This window comes from Bos javanicus, chromosome 15 (genome assembly GCF_032452875.1).
Source record: "Bos javanicus breed banteng chromosome 15, ARS-OSU_banteng_1.0, whole genome shotgun sequence".
NCBI lineage: Eukaryota > Metazoa > Chordata > Mammalia > Artiodactyla > Bovidae > Bos > Bos javanicus.
This window is the reverse complement of record NC_083882.1, coordinates 28,072,876-28,098,722: the sequence shown is the minus strand read 5'-3', so window position 1 is coordinate 28,098,722 and position 25,847 is coordinate 28,072,876. Positions and strand designations below refer to the sequence as shown.

The 25,847-nt window shown below is 45.1% G+C and overlaps 1 protein-coding gene across 1 annotated transcript in view; it reads right to left on the bottom strand.

Moving 5' to 3' along the window:
- Positions 1-17,996, bottom strand: part of CEP164 (centrosomal protein 164) — a 71,362-nt gene extending 53,366 nt beyond the window's left edge. Inside the window, 4 exon segments of the mRNA XM_061440429.1 lie at positions 5,454-5,565; positions 9,296-9,398; positions 13,936-14,003; positions 17,858-17,996. Coding sequence (XP_061296413.1) covers positions 5,454-5,565; positions 9,296-9,377 — 194 coding nt within the window. The 5' untranslated portion in view covers positions 9,378-9,398; positions 13,936-14,003; positions 17,858-17,996.
- Positions 17,997-25,847: the final 7,851 nt, after the last annotated feature.

Sequence of the window (25,847 nt, the reverse complement as noted above, 5' to 3'; positions counted from 1 at the left end):
TTTAGAAAACCCTACAGTTAACACTGGCTAACATCACACTCAGTGGTGAAAGACTTATGGGAAATTCTTCCCCTTAAGATCAGAAATAAGCCTAAAATGTTCATCGTCACCATTTCTATTCAACTGTATTAAAGGTTCCAGGCAGTGTAATAAGGCAAGAAATAGAAATATAAGATATCCAGGTTAGAAAAGAAGATGAAAAAACGTCTTCCCAGAAGACATACTATCTATGTAGAAAATTCTATAGAATCTACAAAAAAAGCTACTAGAACTAACGTAAGTTTAGCAAGGTTGCAGGCTAGAAGATCAGTATACAAAAATCAATTCTATTTTATATGAATGCAACCAACACTTGGAAATTGACATTTTAAAAGATAACATTTATAAACATAATGGAAAAGAATATTAAAAAGAATGGATGTATATTTATAACTGAATCACTTTGCTGTACAGAATTAATACATCATAAATCAACTATACTTCGATAACAAAAATAAATACAAGATACCATTTACAGAAGCATCAAAAAAGGAGATAAATCTGACAAAATATGGGCAAGATGTATAAACTAGAAACTAGAAAAGATTTCTTAGCAATATTAAAGAAAGCCTAAATAAATGGAAACAGACTGTGTTCATGGGTTGGAAAACTCAATATAGTTTAAGATGTCAGTCCTCTCAAACTGATTTATAGACTCAGTGCAATTTCAGTCAAAACCCTAAACAGGATTTTTTATAGAAATTGACAAGCTGATTCTAAAATTCATACAGAAATGCAAGGGACCTAGAATACAACTTTGAAAATGGAGAACAAAGTTGCAGAATTTACTCTAAATGACATTGCTGCTGCTGCTGCTAAGTCGCTTCAGTCGTGTCCGACTCTGTGCGACCCCATAGACGGCAGCCCACCAGGCTCCCCCGTCCCTGGGATTCTCCAGGCAAGAACACTGGAGCGGGTTGCCATTTCCTTCTCCAATGCATGAAAGTGAAAAGTGAAAGTGAAGTCATTCAGTCGTGTCCGACTCCTAGCGACCCCATGGACTGCAGCCTACCAGGCTCCTCTGTTCATGGGATTCTCCAGGCAAGAGTACTGGAGTGGGGTGCCATTGCCTTCTCTGCTAAATGACATTAAGATGTATAATAAAGCTACAGTAACCCAGACAGCATGGTATCTGTGTAAAGGTAGACAAACAGACCAATGGAAAACAACAGACAATCCAGACCCGGAAGGAACTCCCCAGGTGACAGCAATTACTCACAGGATTGGGGAGTGTAAGGGTGAAAGCAGACACATATACATAAGTTTCTTTTTTTTTTTTTAAGTAGGAAGTAGAAATAAGTTTATAGAAATGAGATAATTTTTTCAGTATACAGCATGATGATTTGATAAACTTCTTTACTATGAAATGACCACCACAGCAGGGTTAGTTAACACCTCTACTACCTCCATAGTCACCATTTTTCTTTTGTGGTGAGAATATTTCAGATCTGGGACTTCCCTGGTGGTCCACTGGCTAAGACTCCATGCTCCCAGTGCAGGGGGCCTGGGTTCAATTCCTGGTCAGGGAACTAGACCCCACATGCCACAGCTAAGAGTTCGCATGTAGCAATAAAGATCCCACGTGCCCCAACGAAGGCTAAAGATTCTATGTGCCACAACTAAGACCCAGCACAGCCAAATAAATACATTAAAAAAAAAAGAAAAAGAATAAAGAGATTAATGATGAGGCAAATGTGGCTAACACGATGGATACTGGAGACCAACAGAAACCACTACCCTACAAACACAACCATGAAGCCCCAGCACCTGGAATACCATGCACAGCACTGACGGCTTTCCTACAAGAAAGATGTCATGAACTGGAGAAGGTCCAAGGAAAAGCAGCTTAAAAGGTCCAGAGAACAGGGAACCTGCCACGCAAGAAGAAGCTGGAAGGATTAGGCCTCTGAGGCGGCGATGAGTGAGGCTGCAATTGCAGTCATTTTGAAGCATAGCCAATGCATTCAGTGGTTCAGGAAAGAAGAGAATCATCACACCCTGTACACACGACTGCACAATCCCAGCAGAAGACACGACCCCTCCGGGACATCTGAAGGCTAGTGTGGGACAAAGGAAATCCTACTCTTTGGTACAAAACTCAGGTCACTTACTGTAGGGAGGCAGCGTGGAGAGAGCTCTGTGTACACGAGGAAGACAGAGCTGGGTCTCCAAGAGTGAAAATCCTGGTTTGTGGGGAGGCGGGGGGGAGACAGAGGTGGATGGCAGTGGCTGCGCCACCTCAGCCAGTCTGATCCTCACCGTCAACCTCTGTTCACCCGAGATGACCTAAGTGAATGCCTGTTCCTCACAATTCAGAGCTCAAACTGAAACTGCAAACATGGACCCGCTCATGAACAGGTCACACAAGTTCAGGGCTGGGCAGTCCAGGGAGACAGAAACCTCTGCCAGTCTGTGTCGCCGCACGCAAACCTCTCCAACGCCAGCATCCACTCTGGACACGCTGACGAGGTCCCAGTATTGTCACTCTCCATCTCAGTCAGCAAAGAATAACAGTGACACCTCCTCCGTGTGCTGAAACAGATGATGGCGCTCGAAAGCTTGATGCAGGGCAGCAGCTGAGATCCTGGGACCCTGGAAGTCTGTGCTGAGATCCTCCGGGACCAGAAAGGTAACCTGGCTGCTGTTGTTCAGTCGCTCGGTCGTGTCCAACTCTGCAACTCCATGGACTGCAGCACACCAGGCTTCCCTGTCCACCATCTCTTGGAGTTTGCTGAAACTCATGTCCATTGAGTTGGTGATGCCATCCAGCCATCCAGCCATATTGCCCCTTCTCCTCCTGCCTTCAATCTTTCCCAGCATCAGGGTCTTTTCTAATGAGTCAGTTCCTCACATCAGGTGGCCAGAGTACAGGAGCTTCAGCATCAGTCCTTCCAGTGAATATTCAGGGTTGATTTCCTTTAGGATTGACTGGTTTGATCTCCTTGCAGTCCACAGGACTCTCCAACATCACAGTTCTTCTCCAGTGTCACAGTTCGAAAGCATCAATTCTTCAGTGCTCAGCCTTCTTTATGGTCCAACTCTCACATCTGTACATGACTACTGGAAAAACCATAGCTTTGACTATACAGACCTTTGTCAGCAAAGTAATGTCTCTTCTTTTTAACACACTGTTGAGATTTGGCATAGCTTTTCTTCCAAGGAGCAAGCATCTTTTAATTTCATGGCTGCAGTCACCATCTGCAGTGATTTTGGAACCCAAGAAAATAAAGTCTCTCACTGTTCCCATTGTTTCCTCATCTATTTACCATGAAATGATGGGACCGACATCTGCTGGATCATCGAAAAAATGAGTGAGTTCCAAAAAAAATCTACTTTTGCTTTATTGACCATGCCAAAGCCTTTGACTGTGTGGATCACAATAAACTGTGGAAAATTCTTAAAGAGATGGGAATGCCAGACCACCTGACCTGCCTCTTGAGAAATCTGTATGCAGGTCAAAAAGCAACAGTTAGAATTGTACATGGAACAACAGACTGGTTCCAAATTGGGAAAGGAGTACGTCAAGGCTGTATATTGTCACCCTGCTTATTTAACTTGTATGCAGAGTACATCATTTGAAATGCCAAGCTGGATGAAGCACAAGCTGGAATCAAGATTGCCGGGAGAAATATCAATAACCTCAGATATGCAGATGACATCACACTTATGGCAGAAAGCGAAGAACTAAAGAGCCTCTTGATGAGAGAGAAAGAGGAGAGTGAAAAAGTTGGCTTAAAACTCAACATTCAGAAAAATAAGATCATGGCATCTGGTCCCATCACTTCATGGCAAACAGATAGGGAAACAATGGAAACTGTGAGAGACTGTTTTCTGGGGCTCCAAAATCACTGCAGATGGTGATTGCAGCCATGAAATTAAAAGATGCTTGCTCCTTGGAAGAAAAGCTATGACCAACCTACACAGCATATTAAAAAGCAGAGACATTACATTGCCAACAGAAGTCCATCTAGTCAAAGCTATGGTTTTTCCAGTGGTCATGTATGGATGTGAGAGTTGGACTAAAAAGAAAGCTGAGTGTCGAAGAACTGATGCTCCTGAACTGTGGTGTTGAGAGTCCCTTGGACTGGAAGGAGATCAAACCAGTCAATCCTAAAGGAAATCAGTCCTGAATATTCACTGGAAGGACTGACGCTGAAGCTCCAATACTTTGGTCAGCTGATGCGAAGAAGTGACTCATTGGAAAAGACCCTGATGCTGGGAAAGATTGAAGGCGGGAGGAGAAGGGGTCGACAGAGGATGAGATGGTTGGATGGCATTACCAACTCGATGGACATGAATTTGAGTAAGCGCTGGGAGTTGGTGATGCGCAGGGAGGACTGGCGTGCTGCAGTCCATGGGGTCGCAAAGAGTCGGACACGACTGAGCGACTGGACTGAACTGATGGGACTGGATGCCATGATCTTTTTTTGAATGCTGAATTTCAAACCAGGTTTTTCACTCTCCTCTTTCACTTTCATCAAGAGGCTCTTTAGTTCCTCTTTGCTTTCTGCCATAAGAGTGGTGTCATCTGCATATCTGAGGTTATTGATATTTCTCCCAGAAACCTTGATTACAGCTTGTGCTTCATCCAGCCCGGCATTTCGCATGATGTACTCTGCATGGAAGTTGAACAAGCAGGGTGACAATATACAGCCTTGATGCACTCCTTTTCCAATTTGGGACCAGTCCATAGTCCCATGTCCAGTTCTAATTGTTGCTTCTTGAACTGTACACAGGTTTCTCAGGAGGCAGGTGAGGCGGTCTGGTATTCCCATCTCTAAGAATTTTCCACAGTTTTTTGTGATCCACACAGTCAAAGGTTTTAGTGTAGTCAAGGAAGCAGTTTTTTTTTTCTGAATTCCCTTACCTTTTCTATGATCCAACAGATGTTGGCAATTTGATCTCTGGTTCCTCTGCCTTTTCTAAATCCAGTTTGAACATGTGGAAGTTCTTGGTTCATGTACTATTGAAGCCTAGCTTGGAGAATTTTGAGCATTACTTTGCTAGCATATGAAATGAGTGTAATTATGCAGTAGTTTGAACATTCTTTGGGAAAAAAAAGAAAGGTGATCTGGGCTCCAGCCCAAAGCATCAGGCAGCCCAGCAGAGGGATGGCCCACTGCTGTTTCCAATTCTATGCAGGACAGGCTTCAAAAGGTGGCCAAAGGATTTCCCTGGTAGTCCAGTGGCTAAGACTCCATGCTCCCAATGCGGGGAGCCCAGGTTCAATCCCTGGTCAAGGAACCAGATCCCACATGCCACAACTAAGATTAAAGACTCACAACTAAGACCTGATACAGCCAAATAAATGAATAAAAATGAACATTGAAAAAAAAAAAGGTAGCCAGTTAAAGCTGATCTCCTCCCTCTGCCACACAGGTCAAGCCAGAGGGCCACACCCACGCTGAACTCACCATGGTTTCCACTCCACAGGCAGTGGGGCCACAATGCCCTCCCGCGCCAGCCACATCAGCTGTGGTTCCTTTATCGGATCAATGCCAATCTCTCTGGCAAATTCAAGAATTTCTGCAAGGAGGGGCAGGGAGGTGTCAAGGTAAGAGAGGTGGGAGTGGGAGGGGGTGGGTACAAAGAAGGAAAAATCACAATCAGTCTTGGGAGATAATGAGAGAGATATATTGGTCTCTGCCCCTGTTCCAGCTAATATTTGGTCTCTGGCCCCAGTTCCTGACTCTGAGCTCCTACATCTTGTGCAATTTCCTGAGTGATGGGAGGGTCTTCCATCCCAATGAGGCAACTCTGGGTGGGCTCCTGGGTGCAACCTGGTCACCAGGAAGACCAGTCATGATTAGAAGCTTGGAACTTTCAGTCTCATTGCCTCCATTCTCTAGAGAGGGGCTATAAAATGAGTTAGTAGGCGATCATACCTACATGATGAAGCCTCCATAAAAATCCCTAAACTTGGGTTCAGAGAGCTCCCAACACTTCCACGTGCCAGTAGAGTGTCACATCCCAGCTCCACCAGGACAGGAGCTCCAGTAATTGGAACCCTCTCAGGTCTTGCCCTATGTACCTCTTCATCTGGCTGTTCACCTCTACCCTTTATCCTGTCCTTTTTGGGCTTCCCTGGTAGCTCAGCTGGTAAAGAATCTGCCTGCAATGCAGGAGACCCGTTTGATTCCTGGGTCAGGAAGATCCACTGGAGAAGGGATAGGCTACCCACTCCAGTATTCCTGGGCTTCCATTGTGGCTCAAATGGTAAAGAATCCGCCTGCAATGCAGGAGACCTGGGTTCAATCCCTGGTTTGGGAAGATTCCCCAGAGAAGGGAAAGGCTATCCACTCCAGTATTCTGGCTTGGAGAATTCCATGGACTCTGTAGTCCATGGGGTTGCAAAAAGTCAGACACAGCTGAATGACTTTCACTTTGTGGGTCATTTCAGTGGAGGATTTTGGATGCTGACATACCCAGGGACTAGGAAAGGCAAAAAGGTCCAGCTGAAATGTAGCTAGCCAAGGACTGTGTGTTCGTTAATTTCACAAATATCTTCTGAGTGCCTTCTATGTGCCAGTCACCATGTGCCAAGACTACAAGAGAAATGGAGCTGACATGCTGGTAGAAGAAACAGCCAGTAATGACATAAACAGAAAACTAGACAAGGAATTAAAGCTTCTGATAAACATAATGAAGGCAGTGAGTGAGGTATGAGACAGAGTGTCGAGGTAGAGGGGCACTCCTTTAGAATGAGTGGTCCAAAAATCTCTCAGAATGGTGACGCTTAACCAATTCTGTGGGAAACAAAGAAGCCAGGCGTGCAAAACACCGAGAAAAGAGCTCTTGGGCAGAAGAGCAGATGCAAAGGGCCTGCAACACGTAGCAGCCTGACCTGTCTGGGGATGGTCAGAAAGGCCATGTGACCAGTAAACAGAGGGAAAGGCAGGCACTGAGTCAGCCTGGCCAGGAGGCAGGGCCGGGTCATACAGAGTCCTGCACATCCCACTAAGGGCACTGAGTACAATGCAAGATTACATGGAAGATTATGAAAAGCAGAGCCCTGATAGGATCCGCTTCACACTGCGAGTTCACTGTGGCGCTAAGTGGAGCACAGACTGGAGGCGGAGGAGGAGAAGCAGGGAGGCAGACTAGGAAGCGGCTGCAAGCCCAGGAACAGAAAACGGTGGCTCCAACTCAGGATGTCTGCACGTGACTGAGCAGAAGAGAGGTTTTTTAATAAAAATCCTGAAAAAAAGTTAGACCCCTTTCACAATAGCAAACCAAAAAGAATAAAATATTTAAGAAATGAACTGAGGGGACTTCCCTGATGATCAGTGGTTAAGACTCCATACTTTCAAAGCAGGAGATGTGGGTTCAATCCCTGGTTGAGGAACTAAGATCCCACATGCCACATAGCACAGCCAAAACAAACAAACAAACAAACAAACAAACTGAGCAAGAAGTGTGCAAAATCAAAATGAAGAAACTTCCAGTTACCCGTGAAGAAAACAAAAAAAGATGCAAACGGAAAGGAATAGATGTTCTTTGATAGGAACCGCCAGGTTGACCTGGATGCATAACTTAACTGCACAGAGATGGCAATCCTCTGCAGTCTCATTAATAAATTTAACACAATTTTCTCTAATTTTTTTCTACTAACAGTTCCCCAATACACAGCCCTCCCCAGAAAGACAGGGTGATTATAAAGTCCATGGGGAGATAAAGCAGCAACATAACCAAAAAAACTTTAAAAAAAAAGAAGAAGGGCACTTCGGCCTTACTAGACACTGGAAGGCTTATAACCGAGCCTCAGTAATTCAGAGCACAGCTCTGTAAGAACAGACAGCCTCAAAGAACAGGAGAGAAAGTAGACCCTCATACACACACGCGGCACTCAACCAGCGGGCAAAGGATGAGCTATTCAGTGAACAGTGTGGAGACGAACCCAAGGAAAACCTGAGAGCAGGGGAGCTTTTCTAACTATGATCAAAATTCAGGGGCCATATGAGAACTGACTTATAAATGTAACACAAAGATTAAAAATCTCTACATGGTGGGACTCCCCTGGCGATCCTGTGGTTAAGACCTCATGCTTCCATTGCAGGGGGTGCAGGTTCAGTCCTTGGTTGGGAACTAAGATCCCATGTGCCACACAGAGTGGCCAAAAAAAAATCTTTTTTTTAATTGAAATTTCTACGTGGCAAGCAAACAATAATCCTATGCTATAATAAATCCTATCCTATCCTAATGTGGGATCCACAGATTCAACAGTTCTTCCCCCAAACTGGCTCACAAACCATCTGCACTATAAGCAAAATCTGTGTGTGCAGGTCTGCAACTCAGGAGAAATGCAAAGAAATCTTCACCCATCAAAATAGTCTAGTGTTTCACAGTGAGGGCCCTGGAACTAGAAGACCTGGGTATGGAACCTCACTGCCCTATAGTATTGTGTGACTACTGGGAAGTAACTTAACCTTTTGGTGCCTTGGTTTCCTCATCTGTAAAATGGGATAATAATAGTGCCTCAATCATGGAGTTGCTATGAGGGTTGAAAAGGAAATAACACGTAAAGTTCTTTTGTAGAGAGACTGGCACATGGTAGCACTCAATAAATTTTGTTGTTATTGTTACTAATAATGCTATTGTTGTTTTAAAAAACACAACCACTTCCTGATGGCTCAGACTGTAAAGAGTCCGCCTGCAGTGCAGGAGACCTGGGTTCAATCCCTGGGTTGGGAAGATCCCCTGGAGGAGGGCATGGCAACCCACTCCAATATTCTTGCCTGGAAAATTTCAGGACAGAGGAGCCCGGAGGGCTACAGTCCATGGGTTGCAAAGAGTTAGACAGACTGAGCAACTAACACACTTAAAGAAACTGAGTTTCCCCTAGCCTCAGGACATACTGTATTATATGTCTTCTTAACCATATTTTCATTTAAAATTAATCACTGATCTGACCCGAGGTCACCAAATTTTTTCCACAAAAGACCAAACAGTAAATATTTTAGGCTCTGTGGGCTGTATAGTCTCTTGTCACAACAACTCAATACTGCCCCTACAGTGTGAAAGCAGCCATATACAACACATAAACAAGTAAGTGTGGCCGTTTTCTAATAAAACGTTATTTACAAAAGCAAGCTACAGGCCAGGTGAGGCCCATGGGCTATAGTTTGCCAACCCTGGATCTAACTCAAATATACTGAGCAGCCCTGTGCACATTCCCTCCTCTGCACTAGAAGGACGAAAATTAAATCAGAAGCAACTGCCCTCACAGAACTATCACAACACCTCCGGGGCCTCTTACCATGCTCACTGGGGATGTAGTTCTCATCATAGTCTTCCTCCAGAACCAGCTGGTCTCCTATGCGGATGGGTCGGCCGGCCATGATCAGTCTGGGCTCCAACGCCTAGATCCCCCAACCCAAAGAGAAAAATCAGTGTCCCAGCTTAGACGGGGAGAAGTTGAAGCTGGTCTTGGGGCACCTGGGCAGCCCAGCCCCTGCAGGCAGCTGGGCCAGATAGGAGGTTTTTCCAGAGACTGGGGAGAGTGGAGCGGGGAACCAACAGCTCAGAACTTACAAGCCTTATAGGCTCTGTACCCGGGAAAGTTCCTGGAGATACACCTCCCCAAAAGCCTTGCTGAAGACTCCATGGACCACAAAAGATCTGGAAACCCAACTCTCTCAAGGGTTTGACTTCATACATTTGCCCACAAAGACGAGTAACAACTAACAGTCTACGACCCCTGCTAGAAAACCCTAAACACCAAAATAGCTAGCAGCACACACACCCCCATACACCAGTGTCCCCCAGTGCGCTCAGGCTGTCTCAACACGTGGCCCTGTTTGCACATTCCTACTGACACTCAGCGAAGCCCTCAGGGGGCTTACAGTCTAGTGGAGGCAGGCACACAGTTTCACCAGAAGTAGCAGGCAGAAGAGAAAAAAAAAATCCTGCTCTGGGGAGTATTAAGAAAGAAGTCACACACTCCCAGTGCAGGGATGAAGGAAGACTTTGTTAAGGAACTGGGTACAGAAGGCTGACAAGAGTTCTGAGGGCAGAGAGAAGAACCCAGGCAGAGGGAACAGCCTTTGAGGCAAGGCATTATGCAGCGCCAATGCCAGCGTGCATGGCAGGGATGGAGGGGAAGCCAGGCCTGGTCATGGTCGTGGAGAGCTTGGTGGATGATGCTGAAGGGCCTCGACTCTGCCCTGTAGCACAGGGGAGTCACTGAGGGCTCTGGTGGGAGAAAGTGACACAGAGTGGTTTTTTTTTTCAAGATGAGAACTTTGGCAGGAGTGCCCTGGCCGGATTGGAGAGATGAGAGACTGCTGCTGCTGCTGCTAAATTGCTCAGTCATGTCCGACTCTGTGCGACCCCATAGATGGCAGCCCACCAGGCTCCCCCGTCCCTGGGATTCTCCAGGCAAGAACACTGGAGTGGGTTGCCATTTCCTTCTCCAATGCATGAAAGTGAAAAGTGAAAGTGAAGTTGCTCAGCCGTGTCCGACTCTTCACGACCCCATGGACTGCAGCCTACCAGGCTCCTCGGTCCATGGGATTCTCCAGGCAAGAGTACTGGAGTGGGGTGCCATTGCCTTCTCCGGATGAGAGACTAGTGTCAGGAAAATCACTAAAGAGGCTACAGTCCGTGGGAAAGATGATGAGGGCTTAACTGGGGCAGAAGCAGTGGGAGTGGAGAAAAAGGGACGGACACAAGGGACGATGTGATGTTAGGTTTAACGTAAGAGAGTCAACTCCTAGGCAGGTTGATAGAAGCCCGGGGTTCCTGAGGAGGAGATAGGGGTCTGGAATTCTCAAGGAGGAAGAAAGGACAAACACCTTTTTTTCTCTATATTCCTTAGTCTTAGGCACCTGAAACACTTTTTTTTCTTTAAGCCTGGAACTGATGATTACACAACAAACAACTCAGTTTAAACTCTGTAACTAAGAATTATATATCCATGTATCCTGCTTGAGGACAGTTTCTCCTTCTTGAAAACCTTCTGGCTCATCCTGTTATTTTAAAATGTAAATTATGGGAGTGGGTCTAGTAAGATCTTTACAATCTTGAGACATTCTTTTGATTTATTGTAGTTAACTAATTTAAAAAAGTATATAACCCCCTTGCATAGACTAGCAAGGTGGGGGCATTCTCCATCCCCCTTCTGATGTCTATGTCAGAAGCTTTCGAAGTCCCTTTTCACTTCAGTAAAACTGCTACACAAAAGTTCCTGGTCCCCGGTCCCCTGGTTAAATCTTCTTCGGAGATCATGAATCCAACACCTAAGCTGTCAACAGGACCAGGATGGGGGCGGGGCGGGGGCAGAAGAGTGGAAAGGAACCCAACCTGAATGCAAGGTTTCTAGCTCAGGGACGGTGATCACATTCTTCAACTGACAGGCTGGTGTGGTTCCACACCTGTTCCTCCCTTCGCATCCCTGCTCCTTCATCCACCTCAGGACCCCAGGTCACAGCATCAGTCCCCTGTGGGAGCTCACACACTGAAGCCTGATGACGCGTGGACAAGTCAGCCCGTAGCGCGTGCAGACAGCCCTTCAGAGGGCCTCCCCCACTGAGGCAGCATCAGCTGCTCCGCTGTGACCAAAGGAAGGAGCCTGAAGGAACTTTCTGACGTCTCCTGCAGCCGCCTCTTCAGAAACGGGCACTGTTCACCTGGGGCAGAGCATGACACGGCCCTCACAGCAGGGGAATGAGCAGAAAGACCTGGTCAACAGAAAGGAGGCTGGGATACAGCTCGTAAAGAATGCTCAGGAAACAGCCAGGTCGGTGACTCTGAATCTGCTCCAAGATCCCTGGAGGGGGGCCCCTGATAAACGCAAAGGATCTCTGAAGGACCATTCCATGGCCCTCGCTGCACCCTGGCAGGTGAGAGATGGACAAGGAAGGTGTCTTGCCTTAGGACTCACAAAAGATGGTTCCCAGACTTCCCTGGTGGTACAGTGGAGAAGAATCCACCTGCCAATGCCGGGGACACAGGTTCGACCCCCTGGTCTGGCAAGATCCCACATGCCGCGGGGCAGCTAAGCCCAAGTGCCACAACCACTGAAGACCATGTGCCCTAGAGCCCATGCCCCGCAACAGAAGCCACCGCAAAGACAAGTCCCATGCACTGTAACTGTAGAGTAGCCCCTGTTCATCACAACTAGAGAAAGCCCAGGTGCAGCAACGAAGACTCAGCACAGCCAAAAATAAATAAAAATGCCTTTTAAAAAAGATATTTCCCTTTGTCCATCGCTGGACCCAACGGAGCCAGCCTTCTGCCACCCCTCATTCCCACCACAACACCTCCAAGCAGTAACTTAGTGCCTCAGGAAGAAAGGCTAAAGAAAGCAGCATTCTTCCCCGCAGTACTTAAGCCCAAGTGAGACGCGCTCTCTCTCCCCTAAGAACACGTAACACCTGTGGATGTAATGCTTGTAATGCCCCCGCATGCACAGTCTGCCATAAGTAGGGCCCCGACGTGGAAAAAGCAAAGCAGGAAAGTACCAAGAACCAGGGCAGTAGAACGTGGTCCACAGGCTGGGGGCTTAAAGAGATCTCAGAATCTCTAATCCTCTGAGTCAGGGAGGAGAGGGAAAGAAAAGGGGAAAGGATCTCTGGGGGTGGAGGATCACAATGGCTTGAACGTCAGGCCGTGCCTTATTCAATTCAACAGGCAGTGATCTATACAAGGCGCTGCACCAGCTCACTCAGGGAATCTGAGAAGTTCTGCCTTTAACAGACTTCCCTATCCCTAGACACGTGCCATCTCCAGAAAGAGGGGGCAGGTAAAATCTCTCGTCTTCCTGGCAAAATGCCTCATTAGCTACTTACAAAACTGTCTGTGTTTAACTATTTATAAAGTTTGGGAAGAATGTGGAAAATCTACATTCCTGAATCACTCAAATGTCAAACAAATCTTCTGCCGGAAAAAAAAATTAAAATGTGGGTGTTCTATTTCCTGGCTTCAGGAAAGAGGTAGGCAAGGACAGGGCAAAAAGAACAGGAATTGCGGGATTGAGGAAGGTAGTGGAAGAGAAACCATATTCATTCAACAGCAGCTGGAGATCATTTATTCATTCAAGAAATACTGGGTTGGCCCAAAATGTGTGTTTGGATTTTCCCTTAATATCCTACAGAAAAACCCAAATGAACTTTTTGGCCAATCCAATATTTACTTATTGCTGGGCACTGGAGAGGCAATTAAAAACAGATTCAGCTGCTACTCCCCTGGAACTGGTCTAGTGAGACAAGGAGACAAACCAGTCATAGGAAAGTGTGTAATTTTAACTGGGGAAGAGCTCTGAAGGAAATGTGCCTGATTTAGATGAAGCCCCTGCTGAGAAGTGAAGAATGAATAGGTAGTCACCAGACAGAGAGAGGAGGAAAAGGTGTTCTAACAAAAGCAGCAGCAGGTGCAAAGGCCCTCCCACAGGAAAGAACACTAAGCGAGGAGAAGGGTGGTTGGAGACGATGCTGGGCAGGTGGGTGGCAGCCAGACCACCCCAGGAACTTGGCCTGGAAGGTCCAGAGAGCTGGAAGTGAGGAAAGGTTTTTCTAGATACACATTTTGAAAGAGGTTACTCCAGGAGCCAATGGAAACAGACAGGAATGGAGGCCAGGTTGGAAAGAAGAAAATCAGAGTAGCTGTAGAGAGATTAGGGAGGAAACCATGAGCCAATCTAGATGAGAGCTGATCGTAACCTGGGCGAGAGGGGGTAAGATGAGAGGTCTAAGAAAGCAGCCCTGAGGTCAGCTTCGGCAAACACACGACACGTGTCCTAACATTTCCCACCAGGCCCGAGACCCTGAGGGACAGTGCTGTCAACCTTGGCGCCCTCGACGAGGCTTCAGGACCATCAACACCACGCTCCATGCAGCACTTAACAACAGAGCAGATGAAACCTGATGACAAGGGCGTGCCACCAAGCCTGGCACTCACCGTGAGCCACAGAGCTTTGGGGGAGGCTCACCCACCTGTCCTCATCCATCTCCTGCCAATCCCAGAATCTAGAAAAAAAAAAAAAAAGGAATGGCTCATATACCTCCTCCAGGAAGCCCTCCCTGACTAACCTCAACCTCTCCCGTCAACTTACAACCACTTCAGCACAGAGCACACAGGTTTTCTTGTGTTCACAGGCATATTATTTTCCACATGACCTTTTTCATGGGAATGAGTTCTACCTCTCCTGTTAAACCAAAGACTTCTGAGGCCATGCCTCTGCCTCCTTCTGCATTTTGCAACCAAGCCTAAAATAAGCTATGTAAAGGTAGAAGCCCGATCACTGCTCTAAACCACTGACAGACAATGGAGGAAGCTCAAAAGCCAGAAGAAAACCACACAAGCTTTGGTCCAACTGCCCTTCCCATGCCAAATTTTTCCTCTGTGCTTTGTGTCAGCCAGCATTAATGGTCGAAGCACCAGTTTGGGGGCCAGAAATAGGCAAATTAAATCCCATCTCCCTTGCTTACCAGCTGTTTGACCTTAGGCCAGGTACTTCCCCTTCTCTAAGCCTCAATAACCTCATGTGTGTAACTCAAACAGCCATGATAATCTACTTCAAAAGGCTGAAGATGAAACAATACTTGTACCAAGCACAGTCCCTGATACACAAAATATGTTAAATAAATTTAGCAGTATTACTGATATTACTGCCAATTCCACAGTTGGATCATTCTTAACTAGTAAACGGTCTTTCTCACGTTAAGCCAAAATCTGTTTCTAAGAAACTTCCTCCGATTTGTCCTGTTCCACCCTCTGGACCCACAGAGAGAACCCAAGGTGTCTCTACTCCAAGTCAAGTTTTCCCATCTCCCTTCCCTTCAGCACATGCCATTGGTTCCCGGTCTCCCCACATCATGGTTACCTTCCCATGCATGTGGTCTAATTTAACAGGCAAAGCGAAAAAGTTCTGCATACCTGCATACTCACCAAGCATACAAACACATATGCATACTTCGGGTTCCCTGAGTATCATTTCTTCCACTCTGCTTGAACAATTATAAGGAAAGTTCACTATCAGAAAAGAGAAGAGTTACTGGAGAAGGCATTGGGGAGAACGCTGAAGCCATTAGAGTTGATTAGGCAGTGGTATGAGCACAGGCTTGGGAACATTCTTGGCTTTGAATCCCAGCTCTATCACTTACCACCTGGGCAAGTTGCCTCAGTTTCCTCACCTGTAAAACGGGGATAATAACAATGCCTATCCAGAAGGGTTATGAGGATTAATGTAAAATACTCAAAACATAGTAAAATCTCAATAAACGTTAGTTATTATTGTTGTTCAGTAAGTCGTGTCTGACTCTTTGCAACCCTATGAACTGCAGCATGCCAGGCTGCCCTGTCCTTCCCCACCTCCTGGAGTTTCCTCAAACTTATGTCCATTGAGTCGGTGATGCCATCCAACCATCTCACCATTCACTTATTTAAAGGGCATAGTCTACATTGCTCCAGAGGATAGATCTAGCACTGGGGAATATAAATTAAGGCCATTCAGACATCCAATAACCACTTATCAATTGATTGGTCAGGCACTGTGCTGTCAGGGCTACAAAGCTGGTAACACTTCAGCTCAAGCTAGCTGCGAAGCCAAATATGTAAACACACGATTATGCAGTGTGTTAAGTGCATTAAGGGAAGTAACAGAAAAGGCAACAGGACACAAAGGCAAGGGCAACCTATCCTACTTTGGGAGATCAGGAAAAACACTGCAGAGGACCATCGAGACGGCTTTTGAAAGTTAAGCAGGAGCTCATCAGGATGAGGGAGTAAGGTTATCTGGAGACAAAAGACACAGCTTGTACAAAGGCAAAGAGGCAGGAGAGAGTATATGGCAGGAGAGAGTATATGGCAGTAAGACAACAAAAGCTTATATTCACTGAATCCTTTCTATGTTCCAAGAACTGTACTAGTGCTGTATATACATCATCTCACCACATCCTCTCTGCTAAATAGAGATTTTTATAATCTTTTATTTTACAAAAAAGTAATCTGAGGATAAGCAAATTTAAAAAAACTCTAACCTGCTCAAGGTTTCACACCTAGTAAGTGGCACAGCAGAACATGCATGCATCCATGTCTATCTGACTCCAAAGCCTTGAGCTCTTAAAAAACACCCTTTTAGACACAGTTATTACCCCCATTTTACAGATGAAGGAACTGAGGCAACTTGCCCAGTTGGTAAGTGGCAGGGCTGGGATTCAAAGCCAAAGATGTTCCCCAATCTGTGCTCTTTTGTTGTTTTTGTTTAGTCACTAAGTCGTGTCGGACTGTTTTGTGACCGCATAGACTGTAGCCCGTCAGGTTCCCCTCTCCATGGTGTTTCCCAGGCAAGAAAACGGGAGTGGGTTGCCATTTCCTTGTCCAGGGAATCTTCCGGACCCAGGGATCAAACCCACGTCTCCTACATCAGCAGACAGATTCTTTACCACTGAGGCACTAGGGAAGCCTCTGTGCTTATCATCACTGCATAATCAACTCTACTGTCTTCCAGGCTTTCCTCAGGGCCTTCTCCAGGAAATGTTTTCTTTTCGGTGGTGAACTTTCTTTATAATAGTTCAAGCAGGGTGACCAGAGCACAAGGGACAATGGCAGGAGAAAGACGTACAATGGAAGGCAAGGGACACAAGATAAATGGCTTGGGAGGATTGTGGCTGCATCTTGACATAACAAGGAGCCATCACAGAATTTCACAAAGGAAACAGGCCTGATCAGATCTGTAGTTTAGAGAGATGATTCTGACAGCTGTGTAAAACTAACTGGAGAAGGGCAAGAACAGAAGCAGAGAGAGCACTTAGAAAGTTATCCTGAAAACACAGGCAAGAAATGATAAACGAAGTCAGTAGCTGTGAGAATGAAAAGGGCCAGATTCTAGGTGTTGTAGGAGGCAGAATAATAGTATCTGATGTCTGCAGTAAGTGAGGGAGAAACAAGAGGACAATCAGCACTTAGGCCAGTACATTGTGATCATCTGTTCACTGCTATGCCTTGCCCAATAGCCCCACCTAGCATACTGCCTAGATATAGGAAATGTCCAACAAATGTTTGCAGCATATTCTAGATGAATGAATTACAAGTGCAGATGTGGCTCAGTGAGTGAAGGGGTGAAGTCCTTCACTGTGACAGGAGCTACAAAGGAGGAACAGATCTGAGGGACCAGGAAGGCTGGGTCAGCATTCAGCTGGGGATGATCAGTAAGCAAGTGGACCTCAAGAAAAGAGGTCTGATGGGAGCCAATTGGGGAGTAACCGTTAAATAGACGGTAACTGAAACTCTGGGTGAAATAGCCCTAAGACGGAGTGTAGTGGGTAGAAAGGAGAGGCTCGCGAAAGCTGATGGGGGTGGGGGAGAGCTGGGGCTTGGAAACCAGAGAGAAAGGAGTCGTAGAAGGCAAGTGAGGAGGGCAGTTCCAGAGGGAGAAGGTGTATTTTTAAATTAATGCAAGGAAAGAAAAAAGCAAAAAACTTACTATCTTCCCCAGCTGACCAAAAGACGGCAGAAGGTTGGGCCTGCCCGGATTCGGACATGGGGGAAGCTTCCCCAAGAGAGAAGTATTCAAGCAGGGTTTAGAAGGCCGGCCTTACACACTTAACTGTGACCAGGACAAACAAGCTAGAGCCCCCGCCAGCTGACACTCGTGGCCCAGGGCCCGCTTTCACTGCCCCGCCAGGACTCCAGCCCAGGCCCTTCCGCCACTCAGATTTTGGATACAGCCGCACTGATCAGGCCCGCTCCATCCTCACTTCTTCCTTCAGTTCCCGCCCACACTCGTGCACATCCCGCTGGGTGGCACACGAATGTGCCTCGATTCTCCCGCTTCCCTCCGTTCCCCGCCACCCAACCTGTCCCTCGAGGGCGTCCTCACCTGTCCCCCACCCCGGGAGGCCCAGGGCGCTAGCTCCCGGCTCTACGCGGCTTCCCCAGCACCACCCCGGCTCCCGCTTCCAGGGACGCCGGGGTGTTGCCCTGCAGCGGCCAACAACCACTTCCGGAAAGGGTACCAGCCTAGCAACTGAGGGTGCCGCCTCTACCTGGAGTCAATAGGTCGCTGAATGAGAGCCTGGCATCAGATTGGTTAAAGGTCCCGTCGAATCACGGCGGCGTTCTGAACGTTTCCCGTTGTACGATGGGAGATGTAGTCCAATATACTAGACGGGGTTCCGCGTGAGTTTAAAAGAGGATTCTGAGTTTAGACATGAGGGGAATTTCTTCCTGAGCAGGAAAGGATCATTCACAGTATCGACAGTAACATGTATTAACTAAGGTAATTTTTGTCATAATTTTTAGTAGTATAATTAACATCAGGTGAATAATACACTGATCCTCAATAATCAACCTACAGACTTTAATAAACAAAAGACTCTCTCGTGCTACTTATGAATTAAGAGACCACTACCCATCGTTTTACTGGAGCTCAGGGCTCAGTTTGCATGTCTGCAAGAAGAGGATAATAATATCTGTCTTAACTATTTAAAATAGCCTGTTTAAGAAGTAACAATGTGTAGCCCCTCCACACACGCTGTCTAGCAGAAGGGTTACCACTAATATAATTTCAAAGGCTTTAGTTTTGTTTTCACAAGGGCAAATCTTCCTTTCTCTTACATGTCCTTAACCTCCTGAGGAAGTTTAAGACAATCCCAGCTCTGGCCACTACATCAATGGTGTAGGGAAAGAACAATTGGCCGGCTAGCGGTGGTCATCTTCTCTCATCCTACTCCACTAATGTCCTACAGCTGAAGTCATGTGTGGCAATGCGAGCGCCCACCGGGCACATTGTGGTGTACTTGCTTGGCTGTCCTATATAAGCACCACCTGAAAAGCTCTTGCGGGTGAGTTGAGTTCTTGCTGCTGAATCAGCCATTAGAGAGCAAAGCATGTCTGCCTCGCCACTGTGAATAAAGAATGTCTGCGGTTCCTATGGCTCCTTATATCTTCTTTCAGCTTTGCCTTGGCTACCCTGGGTTCAATGATCTGCAAGACAAATGCGAAAACCAGGGAGCGAAAAAAGTGAAGTTACTTGTTTGATGAGAAAGATGGATCACCTGGAGCAAATCCTCACAGCCTTCCTAGGGGAGATGCATCTGGCTCCTGTTAAGCCCAGAATCTAGTCCCAGCACCACTCAGGGCCTGATCCCAGAAGGAGGAACTCAGACCAGTGTTCCTGTGGATACCAAAGCAGATATCCAGAATGTATTCCTCATGTTTAACTTCAAGTCTTTCCTGTGGCAGTGCTGCCTATGCTCCTTATTTTTCTGACTGTAGATGACAGATCATGACTCCCTCTTCTTTTCCACACTCCTTAAAAGTCTCACAACCACTGAAGCCCACTCTAGAGCCCAGCGCTCTGCAACAAGAGAAGTTGCCACAATGAGAAGCCCCTATACACAACTAGAGAATAGCCTCTGCTCACTGAAATTAGAGAAGGCCTGAGCACTGCAGTGAAGACCCAGCACAGTCCAGAAAATAAGTCTCATAGGCCAAGGGACGGACTGGGAAGAGACTCTGAGAACTCACCAGTTCATCCACCACGGTCCTTGCACAAAACTTGGGTTCAATAAATCATTCATAGATTTGGTCCCTCCATCCAAGAACTCACAATTAATCTAGCTGACATTAATTGCCATCAAAATTCTTAACTTTTATTCCTTAGCTTGTGTCACTTGCTCTCTCATGGGGAAGGCTAATAAAATCAGGGTTACTATAGAATTAATGAGGTTACCCCACACAGATAAGCAATTTGCATTCTATCAGGTTTCCCTGTAGATTTGTACTCAGAAATGCAAGCTAATTTCTAAATGCCCTTAGGCAAACACAATTAACAAAACAAGTCTTTGGGGGAAAATAACAAAAATGACACATCAATTGCTATGCCAGTACAGTAAGTCCCCTACATATGAATGAGTTCTGAGAGCCCATTCGTAAGTCCAATTTGTTCTGAAGTCCAACAAAATTAGCCTAGGTACCTAACTAACACAATCAGCTATATAGTACTGTAATACAGTATTGTAATGGGTTCATAATACTTTTCACACAAATAATATGCACATAAAAAGACAAACAAAAAATAAAACATTTTTAGTGTCATAGCACCTTGAAAAAGTACAGTAGTAAAATACAACAGCTGGCATAGAGGAGCTGGCATTGAGTGAACTAGCAAGAAGAGTTACTGACTGGAGGAGAGAGAAGAGGTGGGAGATGGTAGAGCTAAAGGATTGTCAGCAGTAGGAGACAGAGGGCAAGCTGCAATTTGATTCCCACCTGACATTGATGGCACCAGTTCTGGTTCCTTGTTGAATTCAATTCTATCTACTCTCTTGAAAAACAATCCAGTAATGTCTAGGTAGTAGTTTTTCAGTCATTCAGTCGTGTCCCACTTTTTGCGACCCCACGGACTGCAGCACACCAGGCTTCCCTGTCCTTCACCATCTCCCACTGTTCACCCAAACTCATGTCCATTGAGTTGGTGATGCCATCCAACCATCTCATCCTCTGTCGTCCCCCTCTCCTCCCGCCTTCAATCTTTCCCAGCATCAGGGCCTTTTCTAATGAGTTGGCTCTTCACATCAGGTGGCCAGAGTACTGGAGCTTCAGCTTCAGCATCAGTCCTTCCAGTGAATATTCAGGGTTGATTTCCTTTAGGATTGACTGGTTTGATCTCCCTGCTGTCCAAGGGACTCTTGAGAGTCTTTTCCAACACCACAGTTCGAAAGCATCAGTTCTTTGGTGCTCAGCCTTCTTTATGGTCCAACTCTCACATCTGTACATGACTACTGGAAAAACCATAGCTGTGACCATACAGTCCTTTGTCGGCAAAGTAATGTCTCTGCTTTTTAATACACTGTCTAGGTTTGTTGTAGCTTTTCTTCTGAGCAGCAGGCATCTGGGTAGTAGCTCTTTTTTTTCTCGTCACAGATAACATGGTGGCACCAGATTGCATTCTGAATGACTGCAATAAACTCTGTGTACCATTCTACGTTTAGATCTGATGCCTCAAAAAACAAGTGCCTCCTCAAATAAACAAAATTCTCTTACCATTCCCTGTGTCATGAATCTCTTTGGTTCTTCTTCTTCCTCTTGTCTCTCCTCCTGTCCTTTCTCCTGGCCTCCAATTCCATCAGGTCTTCACATTCTCATCTTTGTAAGTTCACAACTTGGAGGTTCACATGTAGGGGACTTACTATAATATATCCAATGAGTGAGGAAGCGAAATAGAATTTCACACATTGTAAATTATCCTTTGCAGTCAGGAATAAACATTTAGGAGTGATTTTTTTAAATAGATGGGGGAGAAAAAATACAAATTATTCTCAAGTGTTATGCCACACTCCCAAGTCAGAAACTCCACTGTTAGAACTTTTTCTTTTCTTTTCATCCTGTTTACTGTAATATACAGAAAACCATCTTTATAATAAGAAAAACATTCAATCCTACCTTTTTCTTTTCAAAAAGTATGTAGAGATGTGAAAAGTTTCCTCTACACTTGATTCACCTTATTGGGGGGGACTTTCCTGGTGGCCTAGTGGCTAAGATTCCATCTTCCAAGTGCAGGGGGCTTGGGTTCAATCCCTGGTCAGGGAACTAGATCCCATATGCCCCTACCAAAGATCCTTCCTGCTGCAACTAAGATGGTGCCACCAAATAAATAAATATTTTTTAAAGAAATAAATAACATGACAAACTGGAGACTTCCCTGGTGATCCAGTAGTTAAGACTCCATGCTTCCACTGTGGGGGGTGTGAGTTCAATCCCTGCTCAAGGAAGTAAGATCCTGCATGCTGTGGGGCCAATAAATAATAACCTTAAAAAAAATAAAATTTCAAACTGTCTTTCCATCTTCCTTCTCTACTTTATCTTCAAAGCACATATCACCATCTGAAATGCTATAGTTTTTATTTCTTACCTGTCTTCCTACCTTAGAATCCATAAGCTACATGAGGAGAGGGATTCCATCCATTTTATTTATTGTGTCCACAGCGCCAAAACAGTGCTTAGCATGTAGTAGGCATTAAACAGATTTGCTGAATGAACGAATGAGCAAAAGAAGGAAGGAAAGAATCCCACACTTCAGACAGAGGAAACCACTGTTGACATTTCAGTCCCCACCTTTGCTGAAGACATTTTAATGTCTGTGCAGATGTAAATTTATGTGCAAACATGTATATGCACATGTGCAAACATTCTAATTTTTACAGAAATGAGATCAAAGATACATATTATTTTACAATGTCAAACAACTGAACATGTCATAAACATATTCCAGAGTGAACTCATAGAAGTTACTCCACTCCTTATAATGGTTATATAAGATTCCATTGACTGTCTCGTGTCCCTATTGATAATCATTTTTTTTGCTTCCAAAGTTTTGATGTTGTACATAATGCTGAAATACTGTTGGATTTTTGTTGGATAGGATCCTAGAAGTGACACTGCTCAGAGTTCACACTTTTTATGTTTTTACGAACATTGCTAAATTTCTCTCTAAAAATGGAATAATTTACAGTTCAACCAATACCTTCACCAACATCAAATATTACCAATGTGAGAGGCAAAAAAAAATTAATGATGGTGGTATCCAAATATTATTTTGTGTGCTTTTACTGTTAATGAAGTTGAACTTTTTTTCATATGTTTAGTGGCCATCTGAATTTCTTCTATCAAATATCTATTCACATTCTTTTTTCATTTTTCCCAGGTTGTTGGGGGTTTTATAGACTTGCAGAAGCTCTTTGTATATTATAGACATTTACCCTTTGTCTCTTTATTGTGTGACAAATACACTGTGTGACCAGGGATCAAACCCATGCTCCTGTGATTGCTTACCAGGGTGATTTTCCTGGTGGCTCAGTCAGTAAAGAGTCTTCCTGCAACACGAGAGACCTGGGTTCGATCCCTGGGTCAGGGAAGATCCCCTGAAGGAAATGGCAACCCACTCCAGTATTCTTGCCTGGAGAATTCCATGGACAGAGGAGCCTGGGGGGCTACAGTCCACGGTGTCACAAAGAGACGGACACGACTGAATGACTTTCGCTTTCACCCTTTGTCTCTTTATTGTGTGACAAATACACTGTGTGACCAGGGATCAAACTCATTGCCCCTGTAGTGGAAATGCAGAGTCTTAACCACTGGATTACCAGGGAAGTCCCTGTAATTATATTTTTTTAATGTTTAGCTCTTTGATCTGCAGTTTATTTTTAGATGAGATAGGACTTAGTTTTCTTTCCTCCCAAAAGGCAGCCAATTGTCCCAACAACAGTTATTAGTAAATGCATCCATTTCCCCTTAATATGAGTGTCATCTTTATTATATACAAGGATCCCCAAATATATATTTTTATATTGATTTTTAATTGTTTAACCTGTGTCTAATCACCTTTCTCTATCCATATTATGTGATTTGTAAATAATTATCCTTTGCTTTCTAACATTTGTTCCATTTTTTAATCTTACCAAATTAGCTAGACTGATCTAATCTGACTTAAGAGTAGTGATAATAATCTCTTTCCTAAAGTGAAGTCTCTCAGTTCAGTTCAGTCATTCAGTCGTGTCCGACTCTTTGAGACCCCATGAATCGCAGCACACCAGGCCTCCTTGTCCATCACCAACTTCCGGAGTTCACCCAAACTCATGTGCATTGACTCGGTGATGCCATCCAGCCATCTCATCCTCTGTCGTCCCCTTTTCCTCCTGCCCCCAATCCCTTCCAGCATCAGAGTCTTTTCCAATGAGTCAACTCTTTGCATGAGGTGGCCAAAGTACTGGAGTTTCAGCTTTAGCATCATTCCTTCCAAAGAAATCCTAGGGCTGATCTCCTTCAGAATGGACTGGTTGGATCTCCTTGCAGTCTAAGGGACTCTCAAGAGTCTTCTCCAACACCACAGTTCAAAAGCATCAATTCTTCAGCGCTCAGCCTTCTTCACAGTCCAACTCTCCCATCCATACATGACCACAGGAAAAACCATAGCCTTGACTAGATGGACCTTTGTTGGCAAAGTGATGTCTCTGCTTTTGAATATGCTATCTAGGTTGGTCATAACTTTCCTGCCAAGGAGTAAGCGTCTTTTAATTTCATGGTTGCAGTCACCATCTGCAGTGATTTTGGAGCCCCCAAAAATAAAGTCGGATGCTGTTTCTACTGTTTCCCCATCTATTTCCCATGAAGTGATGGGACCAGATGCCATGATCTTCGTTTTCTGAATGTTGAGCTTTAAGCCAAATTTTTCACTCTTCTCTTTCACCCTCATCAAAGAGGCTCTTTAATTCCTCTTCACTTTCTGCCATAAGGGTGGTGTCATCTGCATATCTGAGGTTATTGATATTTCTCCTGGCAAGCTTGATTCCAGCTTGTGCTTCTTCCAGCCCAGCGTTTCTCATGATGTACTCTGCATAGAAGTTAAATAAGCAGGGTGACAATATACAGCCTTGATGTACTCCTTTTCCTATTTGGAATCAGTCTGTTGTTCCATGTCCAGTTCTAACTCTTGCTTCCTGACCTGCATATAGGTTTCTCAAGAGGCAGGTCAGGTGGTCTGCTACTGCCATCTCTTTCAGAATTTTCCACAGTTTGTTGTGATCCACACAGTCAAAGGCTTTGGCATAGTCAATAAAGCAGAAATAGATGTTTTTCTGGAACTCTCTTTCTTTTTCGATGATCCAGCGGATGTTGGCAATTTGATCTCTGGTTCCTCTGCCTTTTCTAAAACCAGCTTGAGCATCTGAAAGTTCACAGTTCATGTACTGCTGAAGCCTGGCTTGGAGAATTTTGAGCATTACTTTACTAGCATGTGAGATGAGTGCAATTGTGCGGTAGTTTGAGCATTCTTTGGCATTGCCTTTCTTTAAGATTGGAATGAAAACTGACCTTTTCCAGTCCTGTGGCCACTGCTGAGTTTTCCAAATTTGCTGGCATATTGAGTGCAGCACTTTCACAGCATCATCTTTTAGGATTTGGAATAGCTCAACTGGAATTCCATCACCTCCACTAGCTTTGTTCGTAGTGATGCTTTCTAAGGCCCACTTGACTTCACATTCCAGGATGTCTGGCTCTAGGTGAGTGATCACACCATCGTGATTATCTGGGTCATGAAGATCGTTTTTGTATAGTTCTTCTGTGTATTCTTGCCACCTCTTCTTAATATCTTCTGCTTCTGTTAGGTCCATACCATTTCTGTCCTTTATCGAGCCCATCTTTGCATGAAATGTTCCCTTGGTATCTCTAATTTTCTTGAAGAGGTCTCTGGTCTTTCCCATTCTGTTGTTTTCCTCTATTTCTTTGCACTGATCGCTGAAGAAGGCTTTCTTATCTCCTCTTGCTATTCTTTGGAACTCTGCATTCAGATGCTTATATCTTTCCTTTTCTCCTTGGCTTTTCGCTTCTCTTCTTTTCACAGCTATTTGTAAGGCCTCCTAAAACAGCCATTTTGCTTTTTTGCATTTCTTTTCCATGGGGATGGTCTTGATCACTGTGTCCTGTACAATGTCATGAACCTCCATCCATAGTTCATCAGGCAATCTGTCTATCAGATCTAGTGCCTTAAATCTATTTCTCACTTCCACTGTGTAGTCATAAGGGATTTGATTTACGTCATACCTGAATGGTCTAGTGTCGTTCAGTCGTGTCCAACTCTTTGCCACCCCATGGACTGTAGCCTGGCAGGCTCCTCCATCCATGGGATTTTCCAAGCAAGAATACTGGAGTGGATTGCTAATTCCTTCTCCAGGGGATCTTCTCAGGTCTCGGTCACACTGCAGGCAGACTCTGAGCCACCAGGGGGAATCACTTTAGCCTGTTACTATTATGTTTTCCATGCTCTTCTATTATCTTGTTTAAAAAGCTTCTCTTTGGCTTTAATCAAGACT